Genomic DNA, 20,748 nt, shown 5'->3' on the forward strand with positions numbered 1-20,748 from the left:
GTGTGTGTGTGTGTGTGTGTCAAATGAAGAAAAAACAGATCCACATGCAACCTGTCCAGTCGGTTTAAATATTTATTGTCATTTAACTTATTGAAACTAACTAAGGATTCATAGATGATCATACTTAATCACTCTTAAGAGTGTGGCAGTTAAGGAACATTATGCACCAGGAGAAGAGGCCTTTCCTTCGTCCCACCTGTAAATGAACTGTGTGGGGTCATAAATAGTGTCGGTCATATCAAGGTACGAGATAAACTATACCCATCCAGGGAATTTTTTTATGACTGTCGTGTTGCTGTACTAGTGACCCGAAATACACGGAATACTGACGGAATAGAAACACCATCAGGGGATAAAAAAACAACTGCAACACATCCAGGTACAGTTAGGTTTCATACAACTCCAGAGAAAAACATTTTAATTCCATAGAGCATTAATAAAAGAGATGCAGTCATTGTTCATTCAGTAAAATCAAACGGTCATGAGAAAAATAAATAAGTAATTGCATTGTATTAAACGGGTTGGAGTTCGTACCACATTTGTCTAGAAAAGTCAGACTTGTGAGGGTAACATTAAGATAGCTGGAAACAACGTAGCCTGAAAAGTGACCTTCAAGGGAGCACTGACCTTTCATTTTTGGATTGGTCCCTGTTGAAACATCGGGATATCTTTCCAATTATACAACACATTTCTTTTTGAAAACCACATTATTTTTCTATAGTAGTCATCGTATTGCACTTCGAATGGAACATATTTAGTTTTTGTGCAAGCCGAGGCAAATGGGATTAAGGAATGCATTTCAGGTCACAGTTGACTGGGGATTGAGAAACAGGGGCAATCACACCCTCCCTCCCTCCCTCGAGTCACCCAACACGAGTCCTTTAACTCCTCAGTCACATTTTTCAACCTTTGCTTTTAGCTCCTCTCTTCCTCATCTCTTAAGGATGCAATAATGGATTTCAGTTGCTGATAGTAACTCTGCTGAACTTAATTATTGTAGCGACAATAAAATGACGATGTAATAATACTTCAGTCGCATGACCCAAACAGTTTCATCTCTCATTCCCAGACGCTAATCCCTCTAGTTTCACGGCAATAATGTTGATGTGTATGAGCGGGTTGACGCTGCACCAGCAGTAAGAAGGAGGTCAACTGAAAATAATGAGCTGCGTTGGTTGTTCCTGTATCATGAGCCACATCAGCTAATATCATCAACCGTAACGCAGTTTAACACAAATTTAGACCAGATCAGTTTTGCCACTGCCGCAGTAATCGTAGTGACTAAATGCAAAAAGTATTGTAGATTATGGATATTATATTTGTTACGAAAATGGCAGAATGTGTACGAATCAAAAATGGTTTACGATGAAGCAGGAAGTACTTACAAAATTTGAATAATGTGACATGGACCAGCAAACTCCATGAAGGGTAGACGGCCACGAGAAAGGAAAATGCCGACCGCAAAGGTTGTCTGCCGACGATTACACCAATTTACTGCCGTGAAATTAGACCCACAAGCAAGAAAATACAGGCGGATTAGCTTTATGGAACCTCTCCAATGCTCGTTTGAATACCAGTGTGTTTCTAGTTTCTCCCTCTCTTGACCTCCGTCAGAGAAACATCTTCTTGACCCCACATTCGCAGCAGAATTTGGCGGATTGAACCGGGTACTGGGTCCCACAAGAATGACACAACGTGCTCTTCATCCCACCGGTGCCAACTCCGTCTTGGACAACATTCCTGCGAAAGTCAACGAAGATGACCGAGCAGCAAGGTGAGAAACAGCTGGCGCTAAATAATATATTATATTATGAGTATTGTCTGGGTTAAAATGACCTTCATGCACTTCATGGTTCATGTATGTAACATATTTTACTTCATGTTAGTGTCAGCATTACGATCACTAAAGTAAACAGAACCTGCAACTGTACGGCTTGCATTATTAATTACGTCCTAATTATGCAAGATGTGCAGCTTCTTTTTGTTTAAGGGAATATTCTTGCTGGACTGCGTTCATTAAAAGGTTCAAAGTTTACTGAATGGGACCGGAATGTAATCTATCTGTATGCAATACAACAATAAAGCACTAGGGGACAGTTTAGATCCACTGTATTGTATAGTTGTATTTTGGCGTTTTGTTAGCAAACCTCTTAGTCAACTGGCTCACCTAGATATCTGGGTGTCTACTTTCTTCTTGCTGATTGCTGTTCCCGACTGAGGGCTCCTGATAGAGCCATAGCCAGAGCCCGCAGCTTGGGTCTTACCTCCCACACTGAGAGGAGAAACATAAGGAGAAGAACAACAAGGATGTGTAACATGCAGAACACCTGATTTTGTAAAGATAGATCGGAGTTTTAAAAAGTAATTTTCAGGTTCAAAACTCACATTTGAGTTGACCCACTGTACTCAGAAATCACCCACTGAAGCCATCAATTAAGTCAATCATAGTGTTAACAATATCTCCATATGAGCACTGACCCTGATGGAGGGCTTGTGATGCCAGAGAGATTACTTCTCACTGAACCCGCAGAAGAGGCCTTACTTGATGGGATCCCTAGAGCAAAAGAGAGAAAAGTGTTAAGAGAAGCCTTTCTCACTTCATTAACAACAACAAAAGGGTCACAAATATACAGAACAGGTGTGAACACGACAGAGCTGTGGCCTTACCAGAAGGCTGTCCAAGGCCGGATCTCTGGGGTAAACGAGAGGTGGCTGAAGGGATGGATGACAGCGCAGGAGGGATGGCTTTCTTTACAGAAGCAGGAGGCTTGCATTGATAGAGAGAGAGAGAGAGAGAGAGAGAGACTATAGAAAATAAACAAGTAGCCTAAACATTAGCCACAGAGGTCATTACACAGTCACTCTACTTGGACACGCAGGTCACGTACCACTATGCTATAGTTGTCATGACCAAGGACAGACCATAATGTACAATGTGTGAAGTCTGGTTCGGCTTTACAAGCTGGTATAAAAATATGTTGTTAACTTCTGTGAGGAGGAGAATTGAAAACAGTGACTGAGCTGCACAAATCCAGAGAATGTGTTTTATATTTTTTATATGGCACACTGGGAAACAATGTTATCATTATAAATGAGAACAACCATAATGATTTGGGCCCTGCTGTTTTTATTGGCTTCCTAATTAACTACCAATCATGCGCCATAGTTGTTGGTGGTAATTCTACGCCTGCTGCCAACAGGCGTCTAACAATGGTCATAACATAAGAGGGAATTATTGTGAATTCCAAAACACCACTTCTTAAATCAGATCAGATTGGATCCGCAATGCGGCGCAGCGTGTGTGCGTGTGTGTACCGGTGTGCGACCAGGAGGCTTCTTGACATCTCCTAACTTGCCCTTGGTGGGCATTCGGGCAGCCTGCTCCTGGCAGAACTTGATGTGTCTGTCCGCTGCACCCTGGTTGAACCTCCGGTCACAGAAAGGGCACTGGACATAGTCTAAAGACAAAACAGGTTAGTGAGAAGAACACACATCAACACACTCGAGTGACATAAACCCCGTATACAGGGACACTCGTCAGGCCTGCTCATTGAGGAAGGTCGGACTTGTACGTGTGTTTTCCTCTTCTCCTGCAACTGTCAACATTTTCATTTGGGATTCAAAATTCTGGAGGCAAAAACATTCCCAGCTCATCTTTACAATTGGTCAGTAATGTTTCCACCCTTCACCTGCTCCACTGTGTCAAACGATATTTAAATAAAATAATCACCAGACCTTGAAGCCGAGCACTGGTAAGGAACTAATTTGTTCATTATGAAGTTACTTAACCGTAAGCAGTCAAAGTGTGTTACTGTCATTCTTCTGTTGTTTGCTTCATTCCACTCTGCATCACCTGGGTCATAGCTCGGAGGAGGAGGTGGGGGTAATGGTCCGCCTTCCTTCAGGACCTGATCGACGACCTTGGCAGCCCGGATGGCAGCGATGAAGTCCTCATGTTTCTTGCGCCAGTTGGACGGCTTCTTCGGAGGTTCTGCCTGGCAGCAGGCAACACAGCTGTTTTCTTTGTTGATTTATTTGACCACAACCGTACACAAAGATTGATGCCATCATGGTGAACCTCATAACTGCCATTCAGAGAGGGCTGTTATTATTTGAACTGTCCTTATTATGCATGTGCATACTGAAAATGGGTGGTTTTTAAAATAAGGTCACCTACCTCTTGTCACTCTCTATTTTAAATGATCTAAAAGGAAGAACAAGCCACCAGGATGCCCAACAGCCAGCTGTAATATAAAATTGTTCCTTGACCAAAATGATTATGTTCTTATTCAAGTCTGAAAATTCCTATAATTGAATGTGTGGTTGCTTCCAACTCTCATAATCATCCTCTTTCTTTCCATCATGGCTGTCTGAGTATTATCAAAAGCTGATGATTTCTGACAGAAGTAGTTCACTGAGCATCCCCTGAGCTGTTTCTGGGGCAACATGATAGCTCTGCTGGCACTGACGTCCCACTTCCCCCTAAACAGTTAGTCTTCATGTGGGCCGGACAAACAAGGTCGATTTGGGGAGAACTGAAGCTAATATTTGCTTTATTCCTTCTAACCATCCACCAGTTACAATATATTCCTCAATATGGTGACTATGAGATACATTTCTATATAATTGTTTATTCTGACAACACCATCAACCATTTTATTCATTATGGGCTTCAAATTAAGTACTTCCAAAGAGCCACATTATGTGTGGTACAGAAAGAATCACATAACAACCTGTGTTCTGGGATGTCCTATATATATATATTAGGGCTGTGAAACGATTACAATTTTTAATCGGGTTAATCACAGGTTTTTGTGGATTAATCATGATTAATCACATATTACCGATATTCTCGGTATATTTTGTGAGAACATAGAGATTTATGACAAAAGACGGATATATACATTTATACATTCTTCTATACAATGGTGCTGCAACTCAGCAGTTATTTAGCAGTTTTCTTCCATATGGAACATTAATACATCTTCATCCTAAACAGAATGTTTAACCCTCCTGTTACCTTTCGGGTCAATTTGACCCCATTCAATGTTTAATGTCGGTGTTCTTTGGGGTCAAGTTGACCCCAGGCTGTTTTTCACTGTGTCAAACATATAAGAAATATCAACTTTTTTATTTATTTAAAGGGCTATTTAGGTAGTCAACAAACAAACATAAAGTACCTCACACTTAAACTTGGGAAGCAATATTAATTCTAATAATTTTCTGGAGGTTTTAATTGCTGGGGTCAAATTGACCCCGAGGGTAAAATATGTTGGTAAATGTAAAGGTAACAGGAGGGTTAAACAGAACATTTTTCTCTTGTTTGTCAACCATTAACTCCACCATGATACAATCTAAAGGCCTCTAGTCCTCTAGCAGCTGCTGAGGCAAACTGACTGTGTGGGTTTTCTTCATGAACTGGGCCGTGATGAAAGGGACGGCGGGGACACCGCTGCAAAGCTGAAACCTCACCGGCCCGGACACGGGGACAGATTGACAAGTGACTTTTTTTTTGCTCGGTCCCGATGCGCGCGAGACGGAGATCGATAAGTGTTAACGCAACGCGAAGAGACAGAAATGACATGCTGCTGTGGAGATACGATCAACAACAGACGTTTAGTTTAATAAAAGAACAAAGACGTGCTATAGAGAACATGTCAGGGGGCGGGCCAATCTTTTTAATGTCATGCGATCTACCGACACTACGCCGCGATCGACTGGCAGGTCGCGATCGACGTGTTGAGACCCTGATCTACAGGAAGTAAAAGTCGTAACAAGGTTTCCGGAGGTGAACCTGCGGAAGGATCATTACCGATGAACAGACCGTCTGCATGAGAGCGGACAGAGTTCAGATTGAAGTGGTGTATTGGAAGCTCATTTTGCAAGTGACTTTTTTTTCATCCCGACGACCAACAACAGACGGATTGGAAGCTCATTCTGCGCATGCGTTAAAAAAAAAAACTAGTTAAACCTGTAATTGAATTAACTGAGTTAACGCGTTATTTTTCACAGCACTAATATATATATATATATATATAAATTGCCAGTGGCTACTATAATTAACGTAGGACAATTACAATCACAAAGATTAGCACGTCTTGATGACTCATAATTAACTGAATGAAACAGTGTATGAGATTTGGTGACCACTAGTGGTGAAGATGCAGATAGTAATCAACTAAATACCCCACTGCTCACTCCTCCCTTTGCAAGTGTGTCGGAGAACTACGGCGGCCTTCAGGTACGATAGGATTGTCGTACATGCAGCTCCTCTTATCAATACCGTTACATGACTAAATGATTGCTTTTAAAAACATGAATAGAATTTTGAACAGGAGTAGACGTCCTTTATAATTTAGATATAACTAAATATTGGTTGTAGCGCAGCAACGGTTATCTTCACAACAACAAAGCCATTACACAGTCATTAATAACTGGAAACAAATCTAAAACGTCAATACATAAACAACATTTCTGAGAGAAGTTTATAAATGGTCATAATCAATAATGAAGAATACAGACATTGCATAGTATGCTTTGTCTCAGCCGGCAGAGAAGTGTACGAGAACAAACTAAGATGAACAGACTACAAAGCGACAGCTATTGTTCATGCGTGTTTCTTCCGTGTGGGCGAGAGACTACGGGCAGAGCTGATTGAACTGGGTTTTGTTTTTCGTTAACATGTTTAAACTTGTTGAACAGATGTATAGATAGAGTTTGGGCTTTTTACTCTCTAACAAGCAAAGTTGTGTTCAACTTGGTTCACTTCAGTGTCTCCGTCGCAGCCTCTCTGCCTCCGCTCTGTATACTACTAGATTATGTGTGAGTGTGTTGGTTTTTGTGTGTGTGTGGATGTGAGTGTGTGTGGGTGTAGATGTTGTCACACTGCTTCTTTAAATGCTTTTGCAGTTCATGACAACCTCTACGATGGCCGTGCCATGTAGGAAGCTCGATATTCTTAAGGTGAGTAGTCAAAGAGTAAGAGTGATAGTCTACAAGTGGTTCAGAAGAATCAGTGCAGTTTGAGAAAATAGGAGGTAGCACTGTCAACACTTTAATGGTTAGAGAAAATTAAATTATCAGAGCTACATCGAAAGATATTTTGGTTGTAAAGAAAAAAACACTGATTCAGTGTGTGTTTGTTTTTAAACTACTACCAGTATGAGTTAACAGACTATTTAAGCCAATGGCTCAAAGAAGGGAAGCCAGTGTTTATCAAGCCAGAAACAGTGAGTGAAGACAACTTGGGCTTCAGCAGATTAACTGTGCCACTAAAAACTAATGCACACACAGAAAGAAAAGACAACTGGAAAAAAAAGACAAATCAACTTACTTTCCCAGTGGAAGATGAACTTTGTGACTGAAATACAATTAAAGTTCCTACATTTATTTAGGCTGAATGTTACATAATCAAAGCAGGTCTTTCTACAGATTTTTCAGATTCCACACTGAGATGTACAACTTTGAGCAGTTTTTGTCTCTTCCTATTAAAAATTTAATTCTCTTCAAAATTGTCAGTGGATATCCGTCCCAGTCTGACGGCGTTGTCTTACCTTTGGTTTGAGGAGTTTGAGCGTGGGGATGTCCGTACCCTCAGCTCTCTGTCGACTCGAGTCAAAAATCTTCCTCCTTTTGATTGCTGACTTTTGGCAGATTTTAGCATGCTTCTCCTGTAGGGAGGGAGAAAAAGATACACAAGATACAAAAACGACACAAACGTAATGGATTTAATTCTTTGGAAACATTTGAGGTTCGGGCCTTGCTATTACCCTCTCTGCCTTTTTTTATTTTCAATCACAATTCAAAAATTATCTTTTGTTGTTGTTTTTAAAAAGAGACATATATTATTTCTGTGACAGCTGGGACAAAAAAAAAGCCATAAAATAGCAAACAACCATTATATAAAATCTGCACTCCTTAATCTAAGTTTGACAATACATGTTACTACAGCAGGCCCTCGGCCCAAGTTTTAAATCATGTAGTCTAAAACACTACACGTTAGCTTGAGCGAAAGGCTTTAGTACTGTATTAAAACCCTCCTTATAAACACTGGCTATTTGGATTAAAGCCGATAAAACATAATTAAACAATAAAATAGTGTGTGAAATGTGTCTTTTTAGCAAAAAACATTTACCATCTAGTCTCATATTTGAGATGAAGATAAAAATTAGCCATCTCATGATAACCCTGTACCTTTCTTGTTATTATTACTGGAGCATATACATTCATATCATTTTTCTTTTTCTTTTACCAGGACTTTAGGGAAGAAATATCTGCTACAGGTGTTGCATTGAGTCAGATCCCCAGCAGGAGCATCACTGTCTGCAAGAACACAAGATGAAATTGGGATTATGGTGAATTTAAATACCAAAGAGAACATACATGAACCACAGCTAGACACTTTTACCCCATTTCTAAAACTACCAGGTGTACACAAACATTGGGTTTAGACAGACCACAAGGAACATTAACACGCATAGCAGTTAACAAGTTATTTCATTTTACGCAGACTCCACAATTTATTTCCAAAGGACAACTGGAAGTAACGTCGGTCAGACAGTAACGTTAGCTCGTCTTTCAGACTCCAAAACGTCGATAATGTCTGCATTGAACGGCGACATGAACGACCAGGCTCTCATGTGTATCACGGTACACAAGCTCGCACAGGCGGGTAGCTCCTCGGGCTGGTGTCGGGATCACACCCGTTCAGAGACAGTCGCGAGCTAGCTTCATCTTTGGCCCTGTCGTTCCCGAGCATTACTTGGGCTAAACCCCACAGAAAGAGGTCGCTGTCAAAAATGCAACGCTAAAGCAGTGACGAACCCGTTCATTTAAAATAATGAAAACAGAGAGACTATAAGCCCGACTTTCCCCAAAACATCGAAATAAATAAACACATAAAACCGCAATTTCGTTCACCTTCAAATTCTTCCATCATTGGGTTTCCTCTTGTCTGATGCTGCTGTTGTTACAGATGGCCAACTGTAGCCAGTGGAACCGAGAGGATTCACCCCAACTCACTTCCGGCTTTGTCAAAATACGGAAAGCACAGTTATACATTGGTAACGTCACCTCGCGTTCTCCCCCCAACACGTTACAGTTGCAATATATATCAAATGGAGCACTATTTAAGGTCTTTGTAAGTTACTTGTAGTGTTGTGACAACTGGCTGCACATTTAGGAGGTTTCTCCCACATATGCAAAATATGGCTACATGATAGTGGACGTGTTGTATTATGAGAATGTTGTCATACTATTAGTTAATTTATGTATCTTCTAAATGCAGTTCTGTGTAGGATCTTCCCTGTGACATTATAATGCAGGTATGTCGGTCTAACGGTCACTGTTTTTTTTCTTTTCTTCTGGAAATGAGAAGGAAGTATCTTGACATCACTGATCTTTGGCTTCCAATAGCAACTGGATTGTGTGGAGCTTCTTCGCGTGCTAACATCCGAGTATTTCATTGGCTGTTGCCGCTCGGTTCAGCTCATGGATTCTTCGGACTGCGATGGGGCGTTCGAGGCGTTCCCGTCCCCATCATTATGTCTAAATGGGGCATTACATAAAACATATGTATATATGCCATGTGTATAATAGGCAAACGGGTCACCTTACCGTATTTTACTTGAATCTACTAAAGTATGGAGCTGCAATGGCAGAACAACAACGAGCTTGCTCCTGTGATTGAATGAGTAGAAAATGTATACGCGGTGGCATGTGACATGTAAGATATCCAAATATTGATGTATTGTATTGTGAGTGTGCCTTTCCAGACCTTGTCTGCTGATGGACCTCATAAAATGACTGTGATCATAGCTCCCAAACAATAAAGCTAGTGTTTTCTCTTGTTGTATTTGTTGGCTCAAACACTGGAAGTCTTCAGTGTGGCATATTGAGCACATGTGTCATCTGAATGGAGTATTTCACAGCCAGATGCCATGAGACCAGTAAACGTTGTTACTGCTGCCTTAAACTGTAACACAACACGACCACTGTTCTCACACTGGCTCTCAGTCATGGTCTCTCTCTCTCTCTCTCTCTCTCTCTCTCTCTCTCTCTCTCACACACACACACACACACACACACACACACACACTCACACTCACTATGATGCTTCCCTGTTGGTTATTCTGTCATCTGACCTTTTTGGCTTTCATTGAACACTAGTAGGCATTGTGCCAGGATATAGCAAATGCAAATGTATGTTAACTGTGCTGTTGCAACGACATTGCAGTTTCTCAATATCACTGTGAAATAGACCAATTGACCTCGTTCTTTGATTTTTACCGATCAATATGTTGAATGCACTAATCTGTTTTATGTCATAAAAATAATTGAATAAACAACGGGAAATTCCGAGAGAAGGTCATTTGACAGGTGATGGAAGGAGTTAATCTCGAGTCCGGTTGTTTCATGCCGCTTCAAAATAAAGCATTAAAGTGCTTTATTTTGAAAATGTACCAGGAAGTAATTGTATTCTGTTTTAATTGATGTTGTTAAACCCTGTCATGTGTGGAATTCCACTGAATTTCACGTGAAACTGCATCTGGTTTTGCAAAGTAAGCGGAAAGAACCACGTGAAACATCCGTTTTTCAAAATAAGATGTCGACAAACCATACACTAGCTAGCGTATAAAAGTAAACAATTAACTATTTTTAAAAATCTTTATAGATAAATAGATAGATCGTTTCTAAGATTTAGCTTAAATTATGCTAAAATTAAAGCATTTTTACTGTAGCAAGGAAGAGTTTATAAAAATAAAAGTCAGACTTTTTTATGTTAAAAAAGCACATTTCTGATTATTTGAAGTCCTGTAAATACATTTACCCAAGAGTTCCAGGAAATGACAGTTCAATTTCAGTTATGGAAGCTATGAAAATTTAAACTTAAATGAGAAATATAAATTTTACATTGTATATCATATGAATTCCTATTCAATTCAGTTTATTTGTATAGCCCAATTTCACAAATTAATAATTTGTCTCGGAGTGCTTTACAATCTGTACACATAGACATCCCTGTCCCAAAACCTCACATCGGATCAGGAAAAACTCCCAAATAACCCTTCAGGGGGGGAAAAGGGAAGAAACCTTCAGGAGAGCAACAGAGGAGGATCCCTCTCCAGGATGGACAGGTGCAATAGATGTCATGTGTACAGAAGGACAGATTTAGAGTTAAAATACATTCAATGAATATGACAGAGTGTATGAATAGTTCGTAGTAGGAATATTCCACGATGGAGACCTCCACGATCCATCAGGCAGATGGCGGTAGAGAGGAGGAGTGGGCGGAGTCTCAACAGGACAGTGGCGTAGTCAGGAGCAGGAATTTCACGACCCAGACCCAGACGATCCATCAGGCAGATAGGATCTATGTCGTCTCATAGGGTCCGATGACCCCATGAGACGTGAAGTCAAAAGGACTCCGGGGAGAAAGCAGAGTTAGTAATGTGTGATGGAGAGATGAAAATGCATCCATAAGAAGAGAGAAAAAAGGAGATAGGTGCTCAGTGCATCCTAAAACGTCCCCCAGCAGCTATAAGCCTATAGCAGCATATCAAGGGGCTGGACCAGGGCAAACCTGATTCAGCCCTAACTATAAGCTGTCAAAGAGGAAAGTCTTAAGTCTACTCTTACATGAGGTGACTGTGTCTGCCTCCCGGACTGAAATTGGAAGCTGGTTCCATAAAAGTGGAGCTTGATAACTGAAGGCTCTGGCTCCCATTCTACTTTTTAAGACTCTAGGAACGACAAGTAGTCCCGCATTTAGTGAGCGTAGCTCTCTAGTGGGGCAATATGGTACTACAAGCTCCTTAAGATATGATGGTGCATCACCAATCAAGGCTTTGTAGGTTAAGAGAATAATTTTAAAAGTGATTCTTGATTTTACTGGGAGCCAGTGCAGAGCAGCTAGTGCAGGAGTGATGTGATCTCTTTTCTTAGTTTTAGTGAGAACACGAGCTGCAGCATTCTGGATCAACTGGAGGGACCTAAGAGACTTATTAGAGCAGCCTGATAATAAGGAATGGCATGTAAACATGTTGACATCCTGTCTGATTTATAAGGGAATGACCTGAACTAAATGCATGCACATCTAACTGTACTTGTGAGAGTGTGTGAAAGCTTTTCAGTCATTCCTGTCAGAATTACGAGCCAACGCAACTTTGTGAGAACATTTATTGATGTTATCGGGATGACTAGATTTAGGAACCTCATTCAGGCCTTCAGCATACCATTAGTTTTAATGTGAAAGTACTTCAAAACAAGTATATATCTCCAATCAACCTCTTGACAGGCATTTGATAATAAAAATATATTTTTTATCAGCTGTCTTTTATTTGATGTCGCAGAGCAGGGCAACCCCACGCAAGATCCAGTGATCGGGTGGCTGTGACGGCAAGGTAGGCAACACCACTGCTGTGATGTAGTTCAGGTCTGTTCGCTTCGGTTTCTTGTAGATGGGGCAGACGTATAGCTTCGGATCCCAGGGGGCGGTTGAGTTAATGGCAAAGATGTGGATGACTGGCAAGGGTGTGAACAGCACTTTGGGGGAGGACTCAATGAGAATGGCGTTCTTCTTGTCCCAGCCGGCGCCCTCCAGATACAGACCATAAATGTAAACTCCCTCCTGTTGAGGAGAGGCACAGTCAGTAAGAGAATAATGCATGTTTCCTGAAAGATAAACACCAATTGTTCACTCACAATCAAAATAAGCAGACAATACTATCATCCTTATTGCAATGTCCCTCCAAGTTCATCATACATGCAAGTTAGAGCTGCATTTGAGAGCTAGTATTCTAATTGTTATTATTAGTTGCTGTAATGCCACCATCTCGATGTTTTATGACTCACGGTGGGTGGGGCTGTGATCTCCTCCTGTGTCTTCTTCAGCACCGTGTTGTGCAGAGTGATTGTGTCCAGAGCCCAGCCTTTGTTTGCCCTCGTCACTTCTTGTCTCATAGCTGTTAGGAACCCTGCAAACATCCCCGGAGAAGAGCTTAGCACAGACCTGATATCAAGTCAACCCCAGCTGGAGGTCCTCATTGAGCACAGGCTAACAGCGTAAACGCATTAATACAACGCTTCAAGATTTAGTGTATTTTAGTGTTTCTTAAATGTATTGTAATGTAATGTGTTGTGAGGTAACTCAAATCTGTACAACAAACTCTTCCTCACCTTGTGGGTTGAAGAAGCCTGTCATCCAAAACATGCAGGGTCTTCTTTTAAACACCCAGCTGTGGAACTGTTTGTTTCTGTCCAGAAGCTCCGTGAACCAAAAGCCCAGTGTGGACGACTCCCACGAGATTTTCCTCCACAGGTTCGGCACACGGGCATCAAACATATTGTCCAGAGCGTCACGGAGGTTCTAAGGGCCGAGTACAGATCAGTAGTTTCACAGCACTTTACACCCTCATGATAATTAAAGATACTTTTAAAATGAATTCATTTTTATAAAAAATACTTTTGCACTTTACTTAAAAATAACATGTATTATAAAATGTTCCAGTATTACAATACAATATGAATACATTCATTAAATATTTACAGTGGGAATTCTTTTTAGCGCACATGTGTTTTCGAGGTGAGCAATGAAAGGAGTTAGTGATCTGACCTCGCTCATTATGATAGTACCATCAATGGCCAGTTTCAGGTCAGTCAGACTAGCGGAAACCACACTGATGATTCTTTGCATTCGATCCACCTCCTGACGTAGGAAGATGTTCATTGGACTCATCGCTCCCATAGTCCGCAGCCTGTCTTTGACCTGAACGCACAGAAATGACATTGATGAATTTAGATTTCAGTTGATGCGAAAAGTGGAGACTCAGACCATAACGAACAAACAAACACACCTCATGTGGAACATAACTCGTGGGTAGTTTCTCCAACATGTCCTTCGCCATGTTGTAAACAATTGACTCCCGAGTAGCTCCGGATCCCCTGCCGCTCTCCTTGGGCTGGATGTTTGTGATTGTGTCGAGCACCTCAGCAGATGTGTTCGTCTGATACCTGGTCAACATTGAACACAAAGTATGGAAGCAATGTTAGCAATAACGTGACACGTTATATTTACATATAATAAGAACTGTATCTCTGTCATTAATAGCTTTAGGATCATGTTTTCTTACGTGATATCAGCATTAGGATGCAACCCAAGCGCCTGGGGTGAATCCCTAGTCGGCAAACTCTGAATACATTCCATGTACTCCTCTATGGTCTTGCACACTGGAATGTTGTAGCCCGTGTAGAAGCAAAACGATGGGTCAAACATCTTTTTACTGAACCACACCTGCAACGTAAAACACCCAGTCATGTATCGTAATACATCGCGAATGAATAAAATTGTTAAACAAGGCGAATGATCACAACAATGGGATTATTACACGAGCGAAACACTTGAGCAGGCGTTTGTCGAAGTCATCTGTAACCCTTCCTCCATATTGCACTTCAGCGAGCATGTATCGCACAGTCACCCAGGACACATCCTGTGGGGAAGCACATGGTGTTTGGGAAGTGAGGTCACATCATCTTTAGAGTCAGACTGCTGTTGCCTCATCTCACCTTCCTGGGGCTGCAGTCATCCAAGTGTCTCTCAACAAACTCAACACTGGCAGTGAAATCAGCGGAGTTGAATTCATACGGTATGTTCCAACCCAAAGGTCCAAATTTACGTCGTTCCTGAGAAAGAAATCAAGCAAACACATGATTGGGAATAATATGAAGTGAATGAGCATCAATTCATACTAAAGAAAACTGTGAATGTGAAGAACATGTTTCACAAAAATATGGTAACACTTTCTATGATGCCCATGTCTTTTTTTATATGTATATATAAATATGTTACAATCTGCTTAAAGCATTGTATTACGATAGTTCAAGGCACTCATAAATATTCATAATGCTGTATAATCATAACACATAATTCAGTGTAGACAACTTTTAATGTAAAACTACACCAAATTGTTGACGATTAATGTCATTCAGTATACATTATATGAATATTGCCACAGCATTTTGTGGGGTCACATTATACAATACAATTAACACTGTGATAAATACATATAAATGTGTGTATAAATACATACATTTCGCTTTCCAGATAACAATGAAAAAATAAGAACCATCATATGACGGAGAACTAAGTCAGGACTCCCTTTAGATTGAACTTTGCTGCCAGTCTAAATCGTGCCAAGAGCTCCACATTCCTTCATTGACTCCTCGGCCTGATGCCTGACCGTGGAGAGGAGCGTACCTGCACCGCGGTGTGGAGAAAGGCCACACTGTACAGCATGGGCTTCCACATGGGCAGGTTACTGACTTCCAACTGGTTTTGTGAAATTCCTGAAAATGTTCGTTTCAAGCCAGCACGCATTCCCTGGGGCGGATCGTTGGTAAACTTGATGGAGGACTAGAGGTAAAGGGGTGAGAACAACTTGCTCTGGGCATGTACATGTACGGTATAGTGCACACTGTATTTGTAAAGTTATACATGAGGTGAGCATTTCACAACACCTTAAAGAGCTTTTTAAAGTGTCACCTGTAGGAGTGTGATGGAGAATTGATCGTGTGGTTCTGTGGTGATCCACACCCTGACAGTATCATGCATGGTCTCTGCAGTTGTGATAGTTTCTAGCAACTCGTCCATAAACTCCAGGCCCAGGTGGCAATTTTGCAGAAGGACCCAGCCTCCCTTTACATATCCAGATACAGAGGACACCGATCAGTTGACATGTTCAGCCATCACTTTAAAAGTATGCATTCATACTAAAAAATGGTTAATAGATACATAAATACACATACCTCCGTCATTGATGTCTTAAGAAGCTTCCGTGCATGCACCTCCTGGCCTTGCCCCATGGATATAGCTCTACATGCTATATGACACAACCCAATGTCGTAAGATCACTACATGCAGCACAATTCATGACATGCAGCATGATTATTCAGAGTTAAGATAACGAGCTTGAAAAAGTTGTAGTTTTCATCGGGAAGCAAAGCTCACCAAGTTGAAGTTTCTTAGCAATTGCTTCAATTTGGTCAGTGGGATCTGAACCCATAGAAAGGAAGCATATGAGGGGGGTGCGGGGATCACTCTCCTCCCACGTGCTCTGAAGGTTCAAGATGACCGGCTCAGCAAACCTCTCGCCCAGGGATTCTCCTACATACTTCCTGGCCTGAGACAAGGTGCGGTTAGGGCACCAAGACCTATGAAAGAGTTGTTAGCCCGTAAGAATATTGAATTAAACTTCATATTATTTACATATAAGCAACATGACTAGCAGCACGATCCAACCTTATAAGCAACAGTTTAAGGAAGACATCAAGGGAGTTGTATCCATCTGGGATGACCCCTTCCTCTGGGGCATCAAGATTGAGCCATGCTTTCCAGGATTTGCCATTTTGCGATACCTATAAAATATGTAATTTGCAGCTTGTGAGGACAGTTTTATAGGGGATTCAGATGTATGATTTTGTGATCAAAGGAACTTGAGCTCACCTGGGCTAAGATGTTCATGAACTGTGTCAATTTGCTGAGTTCCACCACATTTAGCCACACCATATCCAGGATCCAACTGAATGGTTTTGTGGGGCAGGTCTTTAGGTCAAGAGCAGCGCCCCCTATTGGTATATTCAAAGGATTTATCATTTTATGATGCCATAACAAAAAGGTGCATTGAATTTGACCCAGCAGCGATAATTATCTTACCTTTAATAAGTATTTGAAATTTCTCATGCACTATTTTGTTACTCTTCATGTCGATCTTGAGAGCCAGCAAGAGTGTGAAGATGAACTTGTGGTTTTCATAGAGGCCTCTCACTGTGTATCGGAACACCTCGTAGGTCAGACATTCAATGAGGTTGGCAATTCGCTTTTTAGGTTTAGGCGACTTCTCGGCCCTGCAAGAAATAAGAGGAAAAATTGTGAAGAGGAAAGACAGAGTGGACAACAAGTTGTCTCTATATGACAACATGACAAAGATGAAAATGACAGTTATTTTCGACGTCAGTACACCTTGAAGTGCATGACTGCAGCTATAGCCTGGCCACATACCACCTTTTCCCAATTGACATCTTGTTTTCTTGGTTGTTGAGTTGAGTAAGACAAGTATAATATAATCGTTAATATGTAATGGTGTGACATACAGTATAAGGTCTGTGGTGCTCAAAACAAGTGCGAAGGCAGTTCAGACATATTTCTGTGTGAAGTTTTGGTGAAGCCATACCTTTCCAGTGACAGGTCAAAGATTTTGAGGAACTGACCGAGGGAGGTCTGATACATGACATTGACCATGCTCATCTCTGTGATGAGGAAGTAGAGGGTGCTGCCCCGGGAGGCAACCGGACGATATTCTGCTTGAGCTATATTGATCTTTAACTCGGCATCTGCTGCCACACTGAGCTTTAGACTAACTTCCGCTGCAGTGTGCTTCGTTGTACTCAGGATGCCGATCATGGAGTCATCATCAACCAAGGATCCTTTAATCACACAAAGACACGTTATTATTTTTAGAAACATATAAATACATGACCACTATGGCTTTAAAGCAACTCGCATGAACCTACACCTGTAAACGTTGTACCTTTTGTGCTGCTGAGTTTGTACAGCAAGTTGTCTTCCAACTCCTTCATCTTTCTCTTGTTGGCAGTTACATCCTCAATGAGTTTCAATCGTTCTGCCTCTAGTTCCTGTGAATTAATGCAATTTCAAATAACGAGTGGACCTAAGTCTGATCAATATTACATGCTCAAAACTGTAGTAACAATGCAATACAAGCTAAAATCATTGATTCAGTTAGCCTTACACAACTGCCCCAGAATGCCCCAAAAAGAATGTCTGATGGATCATTGCCTGAAGTTCTTACAACTGTTTTCACCATGTACTGTTATATTAATAATAATAGATGATAATGTATCCTTCATTGGGAAAATTCTGGGGGTTCAGTGTCTTGCTCAAGGACAGGAGGACCACTCTCCCCATGATCTACAGCCGCCCTCAAGTACTTAGCTCGAATACAAAATATTTGTTGTACAACAGAAACAATGGACACTGACATATTTCTCTCGGAGGATGACGCGACCAAGCAGCTGGTTCTCCAAGCCCTTCATGTTGACAGTGAAATCAATGATGGACGTCTTGGCACTGACTTCTGGGCTGTATGCTGGGTTAGGCAGTTTGGTAGTTATGTAGAGCTGGAAGCCATCCATCACGTTTACCTCTTTGTCTCCCACTTTAACCTACACAAGACACATCTTGGATTTAGAAGAGGACGAATTTCAGTTGTATTGCTGATTTCAAGAGGGAATGGCAGCGACATGACCTTGAAACTGGTCCCAGATTTAATAAAGTTTTTCTCAAGGACATTGTCAAGGGCAGGGTCTAGTTCCTCAAATACATCTTCAATAAGCAGTGGGCGTCCCAAAGAAAGACAGTCTTCCAAATGAGGGCGAAATAACTTGTGTTTGAGTGACGTCACCTGAAAGCAAGATTAGTGATTAGTTTCATACAAAAACAACACAATTTGTGTTTTACTGCACTTGTTCTATGTACTTGGAGAGAATTAGCCTTTTCTTTTTCCTTAATCCAAGCTTTTCCCTGAGTCTGGGGATCTATGAGGAGGGGATATCGTGTTGCTTTTGTGACAATGATGCCATTCTGCACCGACAAATCATCTCCTGGGAGTCCTTGAAGGTTCCACTCGCTTACCTTCAATACAAAACAACAGTGCGTCTCATCACATGTATTTTTGTGCAGCTAGTAATGTTGTAAAATAAAAACTGTATGTGGTTCTTACAGTGGGAGGGTCTACGAGGTCAGAAATGAGGTTGAGATTTTCTGTAAAGGGGATTTTATGGTTCCTAAGCTCCTTCTCCCAGATGTCCTTCAACAACATGTCACGGAAACTCTGGTTGAACGGTCCACAGTAAGACAAGAAGCCAGTGAGCTGGAGCACATCGCCCACCAGTCTGCCAAGAAGAACACAAGGATATTACTTCATTGAAATTATCTTACGATCAATAATAGCAAATCTTATCTGAAAAAGCCAGTCCTAATTATAATAATAATGCATGTCCCCGACGCCCTGATATATATATTTTGTAACACTACCTGTTGATCTGTGATTTAAATTCTATGCTCTGCTCTATCCAGCGAACTTTCTCTCCACTAAGTCCATCAATAAGTGTAGATGCAGCCTGCATTTTATTCTTACACATCTCAGCACCATCCAATAAGTCCTGAAAAGGGCAATTACTTTAGGTTAGCAACTATTTAAATTTTTAGCTTAAAATAAATACAATATTAAACCACTCGTATGAGAGTAAAACCACACCTGTTTCTCTTTCATGGCAGCATCACATTTGGCCTTGACTTTATCAAACTCTGCTTGCTTTTCAGCCAGCTGAGCCTCAGCCGCACTGAGCTCATTATTAGCGCTTCTTAGCCGGTTTGCCTGAATGGCCAGGTTAGCCTGCACACAGAAAGAGGACATTAAAGTTCACAAAACCAAGGAAGTATCATTATTCTAATAACTGTGTCTAATATGCATTCCCGAACAGAAGTTTTGAACCCATTGCTAAAGTCATTCGTCAACTACATCGGATCTACATTGCATAAAATGGTTAGCTGCCATGATGAAGATCAACTTTACCTTGAGTGGCAGCACTTCTTTGTTGATGCCAAAGAATGTGGACATCGCCCGTGTCCATACGAGCAGACCAGCAACATTACCACATACTTTCTTGGCATTTTCCATTGTGTAATCCTCCATATCAAAGTACGGCAGGAGCAGTTCTATTGTTTCCTCGTTCATTTTGTCTTTTTGGAACTGCTGAAGTGAGGCTAGAAAACCAGAGGAGCCAAGGAGCTAAAGAGCAAACGAGGGACATTTGAGAAAACATAGCCATCAGTAACTTTACAATTCTGATAACTTTTTGTATTGTGTTACTATTATCAACATTACAGAACACACAGACTGTAACTTACATTCAGAAAACAGTCATCTCTTGTTATGGGTTCACAAGAAGTGTTTACAATGTGCAGGTTACAAGTAACTGGAGCACAAACCCACTCACTAAAATAAACAACTGCATCTGACATAGAAAGATGTTGCATTACCTTCTGTGCTTCTGACCATGACGCCTTAATACAATGTCGTTCGGGATCAATAGAGACAGTTTCCAGCTTCTTTTGGAACAACAGCAGGCAGCAGTCCATAATCCTCATAATCAGATGTGGAGGCTTGGCTAATTTTTTCACGGTGGAAATGTCAGCAGGCTTGATAGTCTGTAACATTTTATATTATATTATGCAGTGCACAGTATTTAGGGTGTAATCACATTATTGTGTTAAAAGAAGTCACACAAATCTCACATTTAGTGCAGCGACAGCTTCTTCTAAAGCTGGCTTGGCAGCCTCAAGTTTCTCCATTGCGAAAGCTTTCTCGATCTCAATTCCATCCACAATTTTCTGGGCTCTATCCTTCACAACCTGGACCTCGTTCTTTACAATGGTCGCCGCTTCAGCAATGACTGTCACCTCTGCCACCACCTATTGGAATGCAGCAAGGAATGTCTTCCATAAGAACTGGTATCACATAAATACCAAAAGCTGTTGACCTTTTCATTCAGTTTTCAAAACCTGGGGTAGATATTCGTTCTATAATGAGAAATAATCATAACTCCCTCGGACTGGGTCATTCAAATAATTTGTAAATTCTCCCCTCGTTTCGAACAATGTGTCCTACTTGC

The 20,748-nt window shown here is 41.1% G+C and overlaps 2 protein-coding genes across 2 annotated transcripts in view; both read right to left on the bottom strand.

The window, feature by feature from the left end:
• Positions 1 to 54: 54 nt before the first annotated feature.
• On the bottom strand, positions 55 to 8,968 carry zc2hc1a (zinc finger, C2HC-type containing 1A). The gene is made up of 10 exons (XM_056433628.1): positions 8,920 to 8,968; positions 8,252 to 8,322; positions 7,554 to 7,670; positions 7,334 to 7,360; positions 3,854 to 3,995; positions 3,316 to 3,458; positions 2,668 to 2,767; positions 2,479 to 2,554; positions 2,168 to 2,272; positions 55 to 1,740 (listed from the first exon to the last, which is right to left on the bottom strand). Exons 1-10 carry the CDS (start codon positions 8,936 to 8,938, stop codon positions 1,611 to 1,613), a joined length of 930 nt encoding a protein of 309 aa, XP_056289603.1. The 5' UTR covers positions 8,939 to 8,968; the 3' UTR covers positions 55 to 1,610.
• Positions 8,969 to 12,160: 3,192 nt separating this feature from the next.
• Positions 12,161 to 20,748, bottom strand: part of LOC130206653 (dynein axonemal heavy chain 8-like) — a 32,169-nt gene continuing 23,581 nt past the window's right edge. Inside the window, exons 67-92 of the mRNA XM_056434708.1 lie at positions 20,372 to 20,548; positions 20,117 to 20,284; positions 19,650 to 19,865; positions 19,332 to 19,469; positions 19,109 to 19,236; positions 18,795 to 18,966; positions 18,551 to 18,706; positions 18,321 to 18,476; positions 18,055 to 18,237; positions 17,583 to 17,688; positions 17,226 to 17,478; positions 16,709 to 16,899; positions 16,499 to 16,620; positions 16,295 to 16,410; positions 16,004 to 16,206; positions 15,802 to 15,875; positions 15,539 to 15,691; positions 15,254 to 15,409; positions 14,563 to 14,679; positions 14,385 to 14,486; positions 14,130 to 14,290; positions 13,854 to 14,010; positions 13,613 to 13,765; positions 13,177 to 13,366; positions 12,853 to 12,974; positions 12,161 to 12,628 (exon numbers count right to left, since the gene is read on the bottom strand). Of these exons, the coding sequence (XP_056290683.1) occupies positions 12,335 to 12,628; positions 12,853 to 12,974; positions 13,177 to 13,366; positions 13,613 to 13,765; positions 13,854 to 14,010; positions 14,130 to 14,290; positions 14,385 to 14,486; positions 14,563 to 14,679; positions 15,254 to 15,409; positions 15,539 to 15,691; positions 15,802 to 15,875; positions 16,004 to 16,206; positions 16,295 to 16,410; positions 16,499 to 16,620; positions 16,709 to 16,899; positions 17,226 to 17,478; positions 17,583 to 17,688; positions 18,055 to 18,237; positions 18,321 to 18,476; positions 18,551 to 18,706; positions 18,795 to 18,966; positions 19,109 to 19,236; positions 19,332 to 19,469; positions 19,650 to 19,865; positions 20,117 to 20,284; positions 20,372 to 20,548 (4,164 nt within the window). The 3' untranslated portion in view covers positions 12,161 to 12,334. The remainder of the gene's footprint in view (positions 12,629 to 12,852; positions 12,975 to 13,176; positions 13,367 to 13,612; positions 13,766 to 13,853; positions 14,011 to 14,129; positions 14,291 to 14,384; positions 14,487 to 14,562; positions 14,680 to 15,253; positions 15,410 to 15,538; positions 15,692 to 15,801; positions 15,876 to 16,003; positions 16,207 to 16,294; positions 16,411 to 16,498; positions 16,621 to 16,708; positions 16,900 to 17,225; positions 17,479 to 17,582; positions 17,689 to 18,054; positions 18,238 to 18,320; positions 18,477 to 18,550; positions 18,707 to 18,794; positions 18,967 to 19,108; positions 19,237 to 19,331; positions 19,470 to 19,649; positions 19,866 to 20,116; positions 20,285 to 20,371; positions 20,549 to 20,748) is intronic.

The sequence above is a fragment of the Pseudoliparis swirei genome, chromosome 16 (assembly GCF_029220125.1).
Source record: "Pseudoliparis swirei isolate HS2019 ecotype Mariana Trench chromosome 16, NWPU_hadal_v1, whole genome shotgun sequence".
Taxonomy (NCBI): domain Eukaryota; kingdom Metazoa; phylum Chordata; class Actinopteri; order Perciformes; family Liparidae; genus Pseudoliparis; species Pseudoliparis swirei.